Source organism: Carassius gibelio, chromosome B3 (assembly GCF_023724105.1).
Source record: "Carassius gibelio isolate Cgi1373 ecotype wild population from Czech Republic chromosome B3, carGib1.2-hapl.c, whole genome shotgun sequence".
NCBI classification, from domain to species: Eukaryota; Metazoa; Chordata; class Actinopteri; order Cypriniformes; family Cyprinidae; genus Carassius; species Carassius gibelio.
The window spans coordinates 25,775,650-25,793,052 of NC_068398.1; the positions used below are offsets into that span (position 1 = coordinate 25,775,650).

Genomic DNA, 17,403 nt, shown 5'->3' on the forward strand with positions numbered 1-17,403 from the left:
GACCATTGACAACTTGCACAAGGAGGGCAATACACAAAAGGTCATTGCAAAAGAGGCTGGCTGTTCACGAGCTCTGTGTCCAAGCACATTAACAGAGAGGCGAAGGGAAAGAAAAGATGTGGTAGAAACAAGTGTACAAGCAATAGGGATAACCGCACCCTGGAGAGGATTGTGAAACAAAACCCATTCAAAAATGTGGGGGAGATTCACAAAGAGTGGACTGCAGCTGGAGTCGGTGCTTCAAGAACCACTACACACAGACGTAAGACATGTTTCAGCTGTCGCATCTTTGTGTCAAGCCAGTCTTGAACAACAGACAGCGTCAGAAGTGTCTCGCTTCAAAAAGGACTGGACTGCTGCTGAGTGTGTCCTAAGTGTGAAATAGTGTAGCCTAAGTTATCTGCTCAGATGAAAGTAAATGTTGCATTTCCTTTGGAAATCAGGGTCCCAGAGTCTGGAGGAAGAGAGGAGAGGCACACAATCCACGTTGCTTGAGGTCCAGTGTAAAGTTTTCACAGTCAGTGATGGTTTGGGGTGTCATGTCATCTGCTGGTGTTGGTCCACTGTGTTTTCTGAGGTCCAAGGTCAACACAGTCATATACCTGTAGCTCAATTGGTAGAGCACTGCGCTATCAAGCGCAAGGTTGGGGGTTTAATTCCCCGGGAACACATGATAGGTAAAAATGTATAGCCTGAATGCACTGTAAGTCACTTTGGATAAAAGCGTCTGCTAAATGCATAAATTTAATTTATACTGGGAAGTTTAAGAGCACTTCCTGCTTCCTGCTGCTGACCAACTGTATGCAGTAATTCAGGCAAAAGGAGCTCCAACTAAGTATTGAGTGCTGTACATGCTCATATTTTTCATGTTCATACTTTTTAGTTGGCTAAGATTTCTAAAAATCCTTTCTTTGCATTGGTCTTAATTTATATTGTAATGTTCTGAAATACTGAATTTGGGATTTCCCTTAGTTGTCAGTTATTATCATCAAAATTAAAAGAATTGAACATTTGAAATATATCAGTCTGTGTGTAATAAATGAATATAATATACAAGTTTCTGTTTTTGAATGGAATTAGTGAAATCAACTCTTTTATAACATTCTAATTATATGACCAGCACCTGTATAAGGTTGTACATATTACACTCATACTAGAGACACACAGAAGCCTGCAGACAAACCACTTTCACTGTAATTTCCAAGTTTATTTTCTTTATTTCTAAAGCACACTTCAAAACAGTTGTTTTGTGCCTTTTTTATATATTTTTTCTTTTTTAATTTCCACTTTCCAGAACCGTAAAGTTGAAACTGATGACAAAGAAACATAAACCCACAAAATGTTTCTCTGTAAAATCCACTTCTTTCCTTCAAAATAGCCTAATATAATATATTTAGTGTATATACATACAATGGCTTTAACTTCAACAATCAAGATCTTTAATAAAGATCGCTAAAATGTGTCACCGTGGAGCCTTTCTCCATTAAAAGATGAAAGAAAATTACCGCTACAATAGATTGTACTAAAGAAATTAATATCTGGTTATAAAAATATTTAATATGGTTACACATCTGCAAAAAAAATAAAATAAATTAAATGTGTTAATGTGAAACATCTCCAAATCCCACACCTAATTTTTAGACTTATACAGTTTGATAAAGACATTACATGGTTAGAAATCAACCAAATGACTATAAATAAAGTGAAAAGTGAACACATGGTTAATCAACTGAAAAACAAATGTTGGACGTTATGAACAGGGTTTTGTAGAGAAAATCAAACTACAGTTGTGAACGGCCAGGATCGTGCTGTGATGCTTTTACTGAAGGAAGACGCTCCGCTGCTTTCGCTCTTTCTGCTAAGAACTTATCAAACTCTGAGGGTGAGACAGAAAGAAGACACTGAAATTAGTCTTCAGTCGCAAGAAATGTGGTTTGATTTGAAAAAATATTGCTGAATATTAGATATATTGCAAAAAATAACATATGAAATAGCCTAAGAAATGTTTTAAAATGTGCTACAAGAACCCCTAAATAGGTGGCCTGCGGAAAACAAAGGTTTAAGTCACTAAGCATGTTAGTACGAAACCACTTCAAATTCTAAAGCATCAATAGTGTCTGCAATGGACACAGGCAGCAAAAGCAAATATTTGCTATGCAACGAGTTAAACTAATGCCCCATTCTATTTCTGACAAAAGAGGGTACAGCGAATGTAAAGAAACCACAAGCTGAGTAACAAACTAGGTGACCAGTGGAAGGTGAAAGAGTTAAGTGTTGATGATGAAGGTGACCATGTAAGGACATCCGGCAGATCAGACTGATACTCTTACAGCAGGTCATACAGAAGACTGACAGAATGAGATTTGATTCTCTAAAAACTATAAATGTTGCCAACTGTCTTATATGCAGAAGAAAAGATTAAGCATGCAAATATAATTTTAGAAAATGGCACAGAAGGACTGAAGCTTTTTCAAAATGTTTGATGTCAATTAAAAGCTACCTGTACCTCATATTAAATGTGTCAAAATGTGTTAAAATGTGCTAAACGTACTAGCTGGAAGCATTTTCATAATAGCCATATTAAGAAGGGTTACCTTCACTAGTCACTCCTTCAGAATCATCTTCCTGTCACAAAATATCAAACACAAATACACTTATGAAATACAATAAACCATAATCAATGTCTTAAGAAGACATAAAATCACTTGTATTTAATAATTTCTTATTCTTCATAAAAGGTCGTATTGTGCAATTTTCAGTCAACTTGATGTAAAGAAGTTCATTTACTGAACTTTTACTTTTCATGTTCATCGTTCACTATTTTTATATTAAGACTTTTGAGTAATCACTGACTAGTTCATATGACAGTTTATAGTTATACATATTCGTATACACTACCATTTAAAAAAGGCTGCATTTATTTTATATAAAAATACAGTAAAACTGTAAAAATGATTTACTCTTGTGATGGTAAAGATCCTTCAGAAATCTTTCTAATATGCAGATTTTCTGCTCAAGAAACATTATCATCAACCTGAAAAAAGTTGTGCTGCTTCATATTTTTGTGGAAACTGACACAGTGACAAGAACAGCATTTATTTGAAATAGAAATATTTTCTAACATGTCTTTTCTATCAACTTACTGCGTAAATATTAGTATATATTTTAAACTTCTGGGCCTGTATTCATGACCAGTCTTAGTTCTAAGAGTTGCTCCTAGTAACAAAGTTCTAAGAAAACTCTTAGAAATGTTTCCTCTTAAAATTAAAGAAAGTATCCTTGTAAAGAAGAAGAAAAAATAAAAATTCAGAAAGCATCTTAACCCTTAAAATAATTCAGATACTGAATTTGGGATTTCCCTTACTTGTCAGTAATAATCATCAAAATCAAAAGAAATAAACATTTGAAATATATCAGTCTGTGTGTAAAGAATGAATATAATATACAAGTTTCACTTTTTGAATGGAATAATGTGAAAGTAATGTGAAAGTAATAAATCAACTTTTTGAAGATATTCTAATTATATGACCAGCACATGTATGTATGCAGAGGTGGGTAGTAACGAGTTACATTTACTTCGTTACATTTACTTGAGTAATTTTTCGGGGTAACGAATACTTTTCGGAGTATATTTAAAGATGGGTACTTTATACTCTTACTTGAGTACATTTTTTGGGAAAAATCTGTACTTTTACTTCGTTACTGTGGGCGACACCCCTCTCGTTACTTTATCTTAATGCAATAAATGCTTCAGTTTATTCCAAACGCGCCGTCTACTTTTCTCTGGACAATGAGCGATGCCCATTCGCGAATGATTCATTCTTTTGAGTCAACTCTGTTCAAAGGCTTGATCAAACCAATTGGCAAACGAGTGAATTGGTTCATGAATCAGTTTGATTGAGTCGTTCAGTTCCATGCTGCACGCGCTGAGTTCTGAAGCGGTTCACTCAGAGTTGTAACGTTTAAGAATATTAGCAGCGTTGAAAACGGGGCTATGGAACTGCACTGAATTGAAAGCAAATCTGCAAAGGCTATTATTTGCTTGCGATGGAGATCCTTATTAGATGAACGCGTGTGCTGTCTACTGTTTAACAGGTAACAACTTGGGCTACATTCGATTACAGTACACGATACCACTGTGACATTAGTTTGTTGTACGTGTGTGGCTTATAACAGGTTGAATGCAGCTTCCAAAAGACAAAGAATAGCCGATTAAGATTTTATTAATTTTAATACAATCACACCAGTGCGAGTACGTTCAGCAAGTCATATCATCAGCTGCTAAATTCAGATCTGTGATCGCTTGCTGGCGCTGAGCCAGAGACAGACCCGTTTTTAAAGCGCTGCGCATTAACCAATCACACACGGTTCTGTTCCGATGAGTCATCGCTGAAATGCCGGTGCTTCCTTCACTCGCTCACTTACTGAATACCTCTTTCTGCCGAATTCTCTCGTCAGAAACAACAAAGTGCAGATGTGTGTACGAATCTATAATTAAGATATTGATTTCACAGTGTTAACAGTTTCAGTGATTTTAATGGTAGTTTCTGAGAGTGAATGAAATCTAGACTGTCAGTGAAAATTATGTTTAATAATGTAAATGTTATTTGCTCTCTTTCTGAACAATGAAAGATTAGTAGCAATATTTATATCACATTAACTTTCAATGTTAAATTCACATTTAAAATATAGTCAGTCGTATTAAAAATATGTTATGGCATGACACCTATATTTGTTACTTAAATAAACAGACAGGGTTTTATAATAAATTACATAAATTGGATTAAAGGCTGATGAAATATATACATTTATACACACACACATACATTACATACATTTTTTGTCTATATATCTATATAAAAAAAGGCTCCGTATATATGACCCAAAGTAACTAGTAACTAACTACTTGAGTAGATTTTTTATCCGATACTCTTTTACTCTTACTCAAGTAACTATTCAAGACTAGTACTTTTACTTTTACTTGAGTAAATATTTCTAGAATTACTTTTACTTTTACTTGAGTAAAGTTTTTGGGTACTCTACCCACCTCTGTATGTATGCATGTATGTATGTATGTATGTATACATATATTTAAATACACACACACACACACACACAAATGCATACATATATTGTGTATGTGAGAGAGAGAGAGAGAGAGAGAGAGAGAGAGAGAGAGAGAGAGAGAGAGAGAGAGTGTGAGTAAAATAGGAAAAAATCTGCCTGCAATTTCAATGTGAATAGACCCTTCTCATAAAAGCACTCTTTAATTTCCTTGTTGGACAACCAACCAATCACAGTCTTTAAAAGAGTGTGTCATAGCTAGCAACGAGGACTGCCCCGCTTCCTCACTAAGATAAAAGTTTTTGTATTTTCCTCGCTCAGAGGTGCTCTCAAATTGGCCCTGAATCACTTTTAATCTAAATTGGGAGCTCTCTGAGAGGATTCTCAGAATACAGAATACAGGCCCAGAGCTGTGGTTTAATAAGTGGGTTTTGATATTTGTTATGTTGTTTTAAAACATGAATAATTTTATTGTTATATGACCAATTAATTGAGGTGGAAGAGTTTGAATTTGAAATGCAATCAGAATCATCAAGAAGAATCCAAATTAGAGCCAGAATGGTTATATTCCTCACAATTTCAATGCTTAGCACCCAGTTTGTGTCACTTACATCATCTACATCCAGCCATTGTTCAATGTCATCCATCACTTCACTCTGATTGACAGGAATCTGACAGCAGGAGAAAATAAATGGTTATTTCATGTCAGAATAATCTGTTGCAAACCACACCCATCTCAAACAAGCTTCCTGCTTCTCAGTGCTTTAAAGTGTAAAGGAAGAATCAATATGCTTCAGTCCTGAGGATGGAAAGGAGGTCGTTTTGAAATTTGGCAACACCACAAAATAAGGCACTGAGGAGCTATGGATCGCTCAGAATCCAGGCCTGAAACACAGAATGAGCTAAACACCAAAATTCCCACAGAACCGTCAGCAAATAAAGATAATGAAGCTCCTCAAACCATGCGGGCCACTCAGAAGCAAGGAAGGCGGACACTTATTCACCAAATGAGAAAAAAACTTTGACATGCTAAAAGATAAAAGCTCCCAGCTTGCCCAATAGCATGTCACACTGGAGACTGACTGTTTTATCAGCCAATCAGACCCACCATTCCCTTTTCAAGCATCCAATGAAACTGAGGCGAGCTGCCAAGGGGGGTGGAGTCTAGGCTGTCATCCTTAACAGACACACAACCGGTTTAAATGATGGACATGTATCGTTGCATCCAATGGCAAGTGAAAACAACACACAGAAACATCTTGAATGGTGTTACATTCATTACTGAACGCTGCTGTCGTAATACAAAGAGAAGCTAATTGAAAGCTCTGTTTCCAACATGATATCCTTCCTGCAGGACTAAATAATTCAGAGACACTTACCACCCCAGTGTCCTGTCTCCCTCTTTGACTGGCTGCATGTCCCTCTGGACCTGCAGAGCATTCTGGACTGGTAATAAATCACACAAAATATATGTTATAGAAAGATCAAGTATTACACTTTGGTGTTGATGCACCTCAACATGTATGCTTGGAACACAATCAACACTTAAAAAAATAAAAGGTTCTTTATTGGCCTTTGTGGTTCCATGAAGAACCTTTAACATCAACGGAACCTTTCCACGCCACAAAAGGTTCTGTATAGTGAAAAAAAAAACTTCACATTAGAAGAAAAATTATTTGAGGAACCAAAACTGGTTCTTTCATGGAATCAATCTGAAAACCCCCTTTTGAAACCTTTATTTTTTTAAAGAGTACCTGAAATCATGCGAAATAAGCAACATTAAAATTTGAGAACATTCCAAGATGTAGATGAGTTTGCTTCTTCATCAGAACAGATTTAGAGAAAAGTCACACACTTGCTCGGCAATGAATCCTCTGCAGTGAATGGGTGCCGTCAGAATGAGACTCCAAACAGCTGATAAAAACATCACAATAATCCACAAGTTATCCACACAACTGCAATCCATCAAATGTTGGCAAGAAACAAATCAAAGAATCTTATCTTATAATATGAGCCCTCTAATCACAATATAGTTTTTTCCAGTGAATAAGTCACCTTGTCTGAATCTCAGGAGAATTATGCACAGATCAAGCACTGTTACAAAACAGTGAAACAGTTCTAAATATGTTTTACACTTCACAAGACAAAAGTCATGTGGATTATTGTTTTGTTTTTATCAGCTGTTTGGACTCTTATTCTGACGACACCCGTTCACTGCAGAGGATCCATTGGTGAGCAAGTGATGTACAGGACACACACACACATACATATACACACACACACACACACCTACAGGATTATTAGGAACACCTGTTCAATTTCTCATTAATGCGATTATCTAATCAGCCGATCACATGGCAGTTTCTTCAATGTATTTAGGTGTGTGGTCCTGGTCAAGACTATCTCCTGAACTCCAAACTCAATGTCAGAATGGGAAAGAAAGGTGATTTAAGCTATTTTGAGCGTGGCATGGTTGTTGGTGCCAGACGGGCCGGTCTGAGTATTTCACAATCTGCTCAGTTACTGGGATTTTCACACACAACCATTTCTAGGGTTTACAAAGAATGGTGTGAAAAGAGAAAAACATCCAGTATGCGGCAGTCCTGCGGGAGAAAATGCCTTGTTGATGCTCGAGGTCAGAGGAGAATGGGCCGACTGATTCAAGCTGATAGAAGAGCAACTTTGACTGAAATAACCACTCGTTACAACCGAGGTATGCAGCAAAGCATTTGTGAAGCCACAACACGCACAACCTTGAGGCGGATGGGCTACAACAGCAAGAGACCCCCCTGGGTACCACTCATCACCACTACAAATAGGAAAACGAGGCTACAATTTGCACAAGCTCACCAAAATTAGACAGTTGAAGACTGGAAAAATGTTGCCTGGTCTGATGAGTCTGGATTTCTGTTGAGACATTCAGATGGTAGAGTCAGAATTTGGCGTAAGCAGAATGAGAACATGGATCCATCATGCCTTGTTACCACTGTGCAGGCTGCTGGTGGTGGTGTGATGGTGTGGGGATGTTTTCTTGGCACACTTTAGGCCCCTTAGTGCCAATTGGGCATCATTTAAATGAGACCTTGTTTCTGACCATGTCCATCCCTTTATGACCACCATGTACCCATCCTCCGATGGCTACTTCCAGCAGGATAATGCACCATGTCACAAAGCTCGAATCATTTCAGATTGGTTTCTTGAACATGACAATGAGTTCACTGTACTAAAATGGCCTCCACAGTCACCAGATCTCAACCCAATAGAGCATCTTTGGGATGTGGTGGAACGGGAGCTTCGTGCCCTGGATGTGCATCCCACAAATCTCCATCAACTGCAAGAAGCTATCCTATCAATATGGGCCATCATTTCTAAAGAATGCTTTCAGCACCTTGTTGAATCAAAGCCACGTAGAATTAAGGCAGTTCTGAAGGTGAAAGGGGCTCAAACACAGTATTAGTATGGTGTTCCTTATAATCCTTTAGGTGAGTGTGTATATATATATATATATAGAATATACATTTCTCCAAAACTGTTCTGATGAAGAAGCAAACTTTCTTGTGTGGACTATTCCTTAAATTCTTACCTTTTCTGTGATGAGCTGCTTTTACTTAGTTTTAAATCCTCAGCTTTTGTGCCTGTAGCAAATCACGCAGAAAAAAAAAATTAATAACCGTGAAGACTAATATTACAATAAAATATGAGCGTAAATGATCAAGAAATATTAGCAAAAGCAGAACTTACTGAGTCCTGCCATCTGATTGGATAGTGTGGTGACTGCTGACTGGCTGATTGTGCTATGAGCACCATTGGCTGCATTTGATTGGTTTGAAGTTCCCAAATCAATAAGATTTGTGTCAGCTGGATTCTGAAATACAACAATGAACTATGAGTGAATCAAATAAACAAGCAACACAGTCATTATAGTGGATTTCATATCAAATTTATGAATTCTTACCAATTGTGCACTACCCTGTCTATTGAGATGTCTTTCATATCTATAAAAAAAAGAAAGAGGTTAGGGAACACTGATGAGATGTCTTATTAAATAAATAAATAAATAAATAAAACCTTGAAGCGATATGACATCTAAAAGCTGTGACATCATTTCAGGGTTCCACTACATCCAGTGTATTATTTTCATGACCTTCTCCAGTTGTTCATGCTAACTTTATAAGGATTTTTAAGCACCCACAAAGAGCAGTTTTAGCTGAATAAAAACAATTGTATTTATTTGTATTTTTATTAATAAAAATCCCCATGAATGATTAGGATTTTATTTATTTCCATAACCTTCCCAAGGCCCATGATTTTGTTGTCCACAGGGTGGCAGTAAACTGAATAAATTGCAGATAAAGAGCCTCTAAGGTTAGGAAGTCTTGGTCATCAGGGAAATGTAGTTTTTAAAAGGGGTTTGGAATAGTATACTACTATTACTGCCATGTGTGTGTGTGTGTATATATATATATTATATATATATAAAACACTAAATAGTAACAATGGCAAATAGCAAACAGATCAAAACTGTACTATTACAATTATGACTTTACAAAAGCACATCACTCAATGAATGAATATGATAAATCTTCAAAAAAGTTGCATTAAAAAAAACACTTTATTTTCACAAACTGAATATACTGTAGAGTAATTTCAACTTTTTAATCTTTCCAAATGTTTATGCTTTTTGAAATGTGGCTTTACTACCCCCAAGTTATATTCTTTTATTATTTTGTATTTTATGCTTATTTTCACAAAGTATGTGCTTTCTGCATATGTAACTGTTGCAGGCATAACTGTTTAACTTTTCATCTATTCATTTCCACCAACTCAGTATAACTAAGATGTGTGTTTGTCAACTTTTGGAACATGTAAAATTGTGTGCAAAGTTATTTAATACACACAAATAGTATTACTTCAATTTTAATATGAATATGGCTACAGTAAAACTACATTGAAGCTATATAATTGATGAAAATTGGGCTCTGCTCTTGTCCAGGTTAAATTCTTAAGGTCTAAATTAGCAAAGCAACTACTGGTGAAAATAATAACTGCTTTGGGAACCAGCAGGCTAGTTTTGTCTGGATTTGTTTTTAGTGTATTATTTTGTGGGTGTTTTGAATGTGCTGAAAAACAGGGACATGTCCAGGAACAGAACAGGTCATGGACAGGACACTAAAAACTAGGAATGGCCCTGGAAAATGGGGATGTCCGTTCACTCATAATGTGTGTTTATAGCATGTGAGATTCTGTGAGACCAGCAAGAAAAACACATATTGAACTATGATGGAACGGTTTGCCTTAACAACTTTGATGTGTATTTTATCTGGTTGTAGTATTATAAAGAAAGAAAAAATATACTTATTTACCATTTTTTTTATGACATTTACACCTTGCAGTTCTCCATGTGCATGAAATGATCATTCATAGATGGATTATTCAGAGCATGCTCACAAACATCTTATCATCAAGGCAATTTGCCTCTAACCTGTGATACTGTGCAAACGTGGTGTTAACGTCGTCATTGGAACAGAGTAGCTGCTCTATAAGCTTCTCATCGCTCAGTCTGGGTATGAGCTCCACCATCCGGCCCTGCATATCTTTGGTCATGGAGTAGAGCTGCTACTGACCGGCAGAGAGAAGAGAAACAGCAACACTCCTTCACATTTATAGTGTGTACATGCTGAGAACAGAAAGGAAGGATGTGTATTTGTGGCCGTGTTTGATTGTAACCTGTAGCAGCTCTGTGTCTGATGGCTCAAGACTCGCAGGCTCCATCTGTCTCATCATGTCTGACATCACGGATATATTATTACGCACCACCTCCAGCTCAGTCGTCAGCGTTTTCATCTGCAACACAAACATGCTTGAAACCAGCAGTATTCAATAATACAGTCATAAAAAAAGCATTTTACATCATTTACTTAACATTACATGTACTCACATTTTAAGATGTAGAATTGAACATTAATTCATGCACTTATGAACAAACATTATCTATATTAGCTTTTCTTCAGTATAGTTAATATTAGTCTGAATTCATGTTTTTTTTTAAATGTACTATTAATAATAAATAAATGCTGATATATCATGCAAATTACAATTTAAATATGTTAATTATAATACAAATATTAAAATACCTAATACTTAAGTAGTGCTTATGTACTACTCACACTTTTGGGGGTTAATTGTGCAATGACCATCATGTACCATATGAATACAAATGACTAAATATTAATGGTCAGCTTAGTCAATTTAGTCCATCCATAGCATTTTATTAATTACTAAACTGTTCCAGTCCCACCTTCACTTCAGCCTGAGTCGGCAGTGCTGTGTGTGTGTGTGTGTGTGTGTGTGTGTTACCTGTTGAGGTGACAGTGTGATGGGCGTCTCTGTATTCTGTGGCTGTAAGGATGTGACGGAGTGACTTTCTGTGTGAGCTGTTACTGGACACGCTGACTCAATGGTCTGTTGGAGACAATCATTAATAAATAAATAAATCTAACTCTGAAATTACGCAAAGGAATGGCACATATTTGCATGTTAGCTCTCTACAGTGGATATACTATCTGATTTTGAGATGTTCTTATGTTTTTTACTTTTTATATAGATCTTTACTTGGATTTATAATGGTTTATTAAAAGCTGCTTGATCTGAATGTGCAGCGGTTTATACCCTGTTGGGAGTGTGTATAGGGGAACAGCAACTAAGTTCAGTCATGGGAAACTCAACGCCTTTTCTCCTGAGATCCTCATAGATGGTCACGACTCCGGTCAAATCTGGAGAACTACGAAAGGCATCGGACCACGCCTAGAGGGAGAGAAAGACAGAATCAGACGCCAGACACACCCAGAGCTCTGTCTGAATACTTCACACTTCACAGCAAAAAATGTCAGCTGCACAAAGACGTTTATTCGGAGAGTTTATAAAGGGTTTATCTGGACCTGTATCATACTCAAGACTCTGTCCTGAAGAACCACCGGGGCGTTGTTTTTAGGCAGGATCGTCTGGACCAAAACATTCTCCACGAAGTCTCTGGTGGACACGAAGATGTGGAATCTGTGTCCGCAGTTCTTCACACAGGCCTCCAACACCTGCAGCAAAACCAGAAGAATGACTCCAAAGATCATGTGAAATAAGACACTGAGTCGATGGCAATGACATTATGTTTGACACTTACACTCAAAGTCAACATAACCTCTTTGAAATTCCTATTTCCCAGAATCCTCTTCTTTATCGCTCTGACCGCATCTTTAGGTCTGCAAACAGAGCACCAGCATCACAAAAATGATGTAACGTTATATAATGTATGTTATACTATCAAAAACCTCAAAGCACCTTACAGTTAAATTAAATAATTGTATTCAGACGCTTAAGCCATTTATTATTATTTTATGTTCTTAAATGTTATAAATTACATGTATGTAATTTATAGAATGAGAACAGTGGCAAAAATACAGCTCAAAATGAAGACAAATTGTTGATACTTTCTGATTGTGAAATATTAGTTATTTTGGTAACACTTTATTTTAAGATGTCCTGTTACAGTGTAAGTATACATTTAAGTTCTGAGTAATATTGATTAACTACATTTACTTACTGTATAGTTAGGGTTTTTTTTAGTTACTTGCATGCAATTATTGTTTATTATTAATTATTGTTATTATAATAGCAAATACATCTAACGTGTAACAAGAACACCTTAAAATAAAGTGTTACTGTGATTACTTGTTAATGTATGTAATGTAATCTGTTAATGTACTCATCCTCAGGTCATCTAAAATGACAAAGTATTCAACACAAATCCAGTCCTTCAAGGAATGCCTTGTGAAGCAAAAAAAATTAGTTTTTGTAAGAAATAAATTCATAATTATCATGTTTTAACTTTAAAACATTGCTCCTGGCCAAAATATGACTCCATAATTCACAATAACATTTACTCTAAAAAGGTCATCCCCTGTTGTCAAAATACACCAACATGTTTGTTTAGAACCGTTTAGGATTGTATTTGCTTGTAAACAGTGTTTTATTGGTGCATATTTCACTCCTGATTCAGACGATATGAAATCAATATTAAGCAATATTACTAATATTATGGATAGCGGATTTAAGCAAAGGTTTGAATTGAAAAAGCATCTGGATTCATTTCTTACAAACATTACAAGGCATTAACTGATGGACTGATGGGGTGTGGATTACTTGTGGATTATTGTGATTTTTTTTAATCAGCTGTTTGGACTATCATTCTGACGGCACCCATTCACTGCAGATGATGCATGTTGTAATGATACATTTCTCCTTATCTGTTCTGGTGAAGAAACAAACTCATCCACATCTTGGATGGCCTGAGGCCTGAGGGATTTCAAGCTAATATTTTAGGTCAAATCATTTCAGCTGACAAAATAGAAATGTTAGTCCGGGAATTCATGGTCTGATAAAATGATGTCCAAATACAACTGGGGGAAGAGTTTAAAAAGAATTACCATGACCATATAAACAGAAATCTGTTGTATCTGACAACATACACACCCTTCATCTGTTTCATTGACAATGTCACAAATTTCCATGTTGAGGCCCCAGTCTTCAGACGGGAGAGAAGAACTGGTGGCATGTTCTGAGCAAGAGACCAAGAAACAGTCAGAGACACACACAAAGACTTCAATCTAAACTGAAAGGATACAACATGGTTTGATCACATTACTTAATCACTTTTTGATAAGTACAACTGAATTTTGCATGCAGAAACACAAACCCAAAGTGATTATGTAGTTGTTTAAAAGCTAATAAGTATTGTTCCCCATCAACAGAATCAACATTTAACTTTAAAAGGAACTTACTCTTGCCTTCAAACAGCTCACATACACATAACAAGCGTCCCTGAATCATCAGTGAACTGGCCTTATATTACACCAGCACATTATTGTCATCTTACTCATCAGCAACAGTGTGGTTTATGATTCATAACAACACTGGTAGACTTAAAAACACTGAACTTCTGAAAGAAGAGCCCAGACTAACTTTACAAAAGACCCCATGTACTCACATTGAATTTATTCTGGATTAAAGACATCCCAGCCATATGCTGAACTGATCATTTGAACTAGGTTACGGAGTTTAATGTGACTTGCTGTATTGTTTACAGTGCTTAATGTTCTTTACTAGGCAGGGAAAACAGGCTTTACAACAGTATGAAAGGGCGCGCTCCATCAAACGCGCTGTCATTACTGGTATTCATCCTATGTAATGGCACAAACATGAATACCATCTTTAAAGGGACAGTTCATGCAAAAATTAGAAATTCGGTCATTATTCACCCATGCTGTTTTCATTAGATACACACATATATCCATTCCATACATAATGTTCCAAATGGAACGCAATAGGAGATCATGTGATTTAAAATTCTTACAAATAATTTTATGTTGCGCAGAAAAACAACATGAGAATTAAAATGAACTGTGAATTCGTGACAGAATTTGAATGTTTGTGTGAGCCTTTCCTGTAAGTTTATTTGGGCAGTCTGTCAATTCTATTCATCAAAAGGAGAAATCGTTGCAAAGCCAATTTTGCTGCTATTGCATAATTATCGTGTTTGGCTGGAACAAACAGTTCCTCCTCAACTAATTGCTCTTTGCAGCCCACTTAGAAGAGAGTTTAGCTGCGATGACACTATCAAGGGAAGCAGAAGAGCCCTTTGAATTAATGAAAAGTAGCCCTACTATTGGATTTCTTGTGAAACCGAGAGTAAATTCTGGAATGGGTTACATAACCGCTTTAATACTTAGATGTAAATAGTTATTTTCTAAACAAAATGCGATGAAGAAAATGGGTCAAAACGTTATTAGGGTATTCTGAGACCTGAAACCAACACAAACCCTCTTCGTCCCGCCCTTCATCATCTATTTGCGGACAGCATTGATTGACACATATTTCCACCAATCACTAACACACCAACGGGGCTTTGAGCCCGCCTTAGACATTGGATTGCACGGATGAAGTGTCAATCAAAATTTAATCGTATCCGATGCTGTCATCCTTAATCAAACGATGCATACGTGTTCGTGTGTCTTGCAAGTGAAGTAGACACGAATATACGGCTAATATTATTGAAATATATGTAAATATCAAGCAGTCGAATTTGACACATAAAGTTTAACTTTACTCGCTTATCTGTGCCTCTGGTGCTCGCTTAAACGTATTGCTTATGATTTGTGATCTCATCCAGCGTGTTACTTACCTATAAGTTGACCCACGTGTGTAGAAAAAGGGTTTCCTATGAAAAACTCCATCCTCAGGCTCCGAGCGTGTCTGTTGCTCAGTGTTTCGGCTTTGGACTGATCAGCTGAAACAAATTTAACCGATTACGTCATCTCTTAAAGAGACAGTAGCACTGGCGGGGGTTTTCTAAGTTTACAGTGAGTGCACTGTATGCTGATTACAGTTTTCGCTAGTATGTAAAACAGAATGCATTGTGCAACAATAAACGTTTAAAACAGTAGATTTCTACAGTCTTGTCTAGAACAGCAGTAAGCTATTTTGCATTTTAAACTGGAATTTAAGACAATTTTTTTTATAAAAGTAAAAAGAGCAAATAATGAACCAAGTACAAAGATTTTAAAATTGCTGCTGATATTACTCAGTAGCCTATATAAAACCATGATTCGTACTGACAAAAAGTCTTTAGCATTTTGTTTTACACAGATCAAATAAAACAATAAAAATTAGACTAATTTAGTGAGTGCGGATTATGGTTTTATACACTAAGTAATCTAATAGATTGACACAAAAAATAAAATATTAAGTGACAGAAGAGTGCAGTGCAAACAACTCTGTGGAACTGCTGATACTCAAACATCTCACTGGAAACTGAAAGATGTATGTGAACACATTGCATTGTGAGAGTATTCCATGCATTCAGTTCTGTAGCCTATATGTGTTGCACATTATAGTAAAAGTTGTAGGTCAACAGTACACAGCATACTGCCGTTTTTCAGGTTGCATATTAGATTCTTATTGTTTGGAGATAGAAAGTCTTATTACCATGGAGTTATGCATTGTATAAGGTGTGGTGTTGTGAAATGCAGGCCCCGCCCTAGTGTGTTGCCCACATGATTTGATTTGAGAGTTCATAACAAAAGCAGTCTGGTGACCTGTCAGGGTGTGTGTGCGCTCACAGAAAACATCTGAATCCTTGGTGTATGAGATGCATTATTTATTTATTTTAGTCTTGTAAAGACTGGAATCATATGATTTATAGATGGTATTATAAAAACTGAGGGAGGTCAAGACAATTTTGATGCACGTCAGACTTTATCGCATCTGTCTGCAGTAATATTAGACTTTTTGTCTCTAAAGGTCAACCATGTTTAAAGATACAAGCCACAAAACCACTACTAATCCATCTCAGGCCTTCCAGTTTCTTAACTTCAAGAGATTGAGTTGACATACACCATACACTGCTGAGCTAATCTTATAAAAAGCATAGTATTTAATCCTTTGTTTCATTTATTCTTCTTCGTTTTTATGTTTAAAACAGTTATTGCTACTTAATATTTTGGGGCAAACCATAATACATTTTCATTTAAAGTTTGGGGAAATATTTAAAATGAAATGATAAATGAAAGAAACGATTATTCATAAGAAGGTAATAAATTGGTAATTTGAAATAAATTCTGTACGTAAAAGAACGACATTGATATAAGAACTATTATCAATATAATAGTTCGTCCGAGTCAATTCACTTTTGTGATGAACCACTTGGTGGCGTCAGAGCAAGCAAAAAAAGAAGAAGAAGAAGGAAAAAAAGACCTGTGGTACTGACGTGAAATACAGCAGTTAAGATCAGAAATTCACAGTACACTATAGAGATTTTTTTTTCCGGCATTTTATTTTTTCACTCTCAAAAATAAAAAATTAGATACTTAACGTCGAACAGAACATAAACAAAAATGGGGGATAACAATAATACATCAAAAATTTAATTGAACAAATAACATTGTTTTTATATGAAAGAAGTTTTTATACATTTATTGTTACACTGCAGATATATACTGTAGGCTAATAAAATGGCGAATTATTGATTAATTTGTCTTTTTTTTCATTTCATGGTGTTAAATTTGTCCTAGCGTTGCACGTAATTTCAGATAATTCTAATATCGGCAAGAAAATGACAGATGAACAGGAAAATAATTATTTTGGCGTGTGTCTGACTGCTGAATAACATACCTGAGAAAATTTCAAAGCTTTTCACAGTTCTTCATTAGAGGCAGAAGTCACGAGAACATCCTCCTGTAATTAACTTGCTCACGAATGAGTCAGCTGTGATCCACGCGCCACATTTCTGAG

At 36.1% G+C, this 17,403-nt stretch overlaps 1 protein-coding gene across 2 annotated transcripts; it reads right to left on the minus strand.

The window, feature by feature from the left end:
* Positions 1-1,186: 1,186 nt before the first annotated feature.
* On the minus strand, positions 1,187-15,434 carry LOC127952687 (target of Myb1 membrane trafficking protein). 2 transcript variants are annotated; one of them, XM_052551353.1, is made up of 16 exons: positions 15,296-15,434; positions 13,588-13,672; positions 12,239-12,317; positions 12,003-12,152; positions 11,734-11,868; positions 11,422-11,526; positions 10,792-10,908; positions 10,547-10,680; positions 9,020-9,059; positions 8,806-8,929; positions 8,648-8,699; positions 6,444-6,510; positions 6,173-6,241; positions 5,676-5,735; positions 2,595-2,625; positions 1,187-1,876 (listed from the first exon to the last, which is right to left on the minus strand). In XM_052551353.1, exons 1-16 carry the CDS (start codon positions 15,345-15,347, stop codon positions 1,782-1,784), a joined length of 1,395 nt encoding a protein of 464 aa, XP_052407313.1. In that variant the 5' UTR covers positions 15,348-15,434; the 3' UTR covers positions 1,187-1,781. The 2 variants fall into 2 exon arrangements, with proteins under 2 accessions (XP_052407313.1, XP_052407314.1); XM_052551354.1 differs by lacking the exon at positions 6,173-6,241.
* Positions 15,435-17,403: the final 1,969 nt, after the last annotated feature.

Excerpts from the sequence above, each read along its gene's own strand:
- LOC127952687 (XM_052551353.1), bottom strand. The coding sequence starts at position 15,347 with ATGGAGTTTTTCATAGGAAACCCTTTTTCTACACACGTGGGTCAACTT. Across the intron at positions 11,527-11,733 it reads CTATACACACTCCCAACAGG|ACCATTGAGTCAGCGTGTCC; the intron begins GTATAAACCGCT and ends TGTCTCCAACAG. Across the intron at positions 6,511-8,647 it reads AGCAGCTCATCACAGAAAAG|TCCAGAATGCTCTGCAGGTC; the intron begins GTAAGAATTTAA and ends ATTTATTACCAG.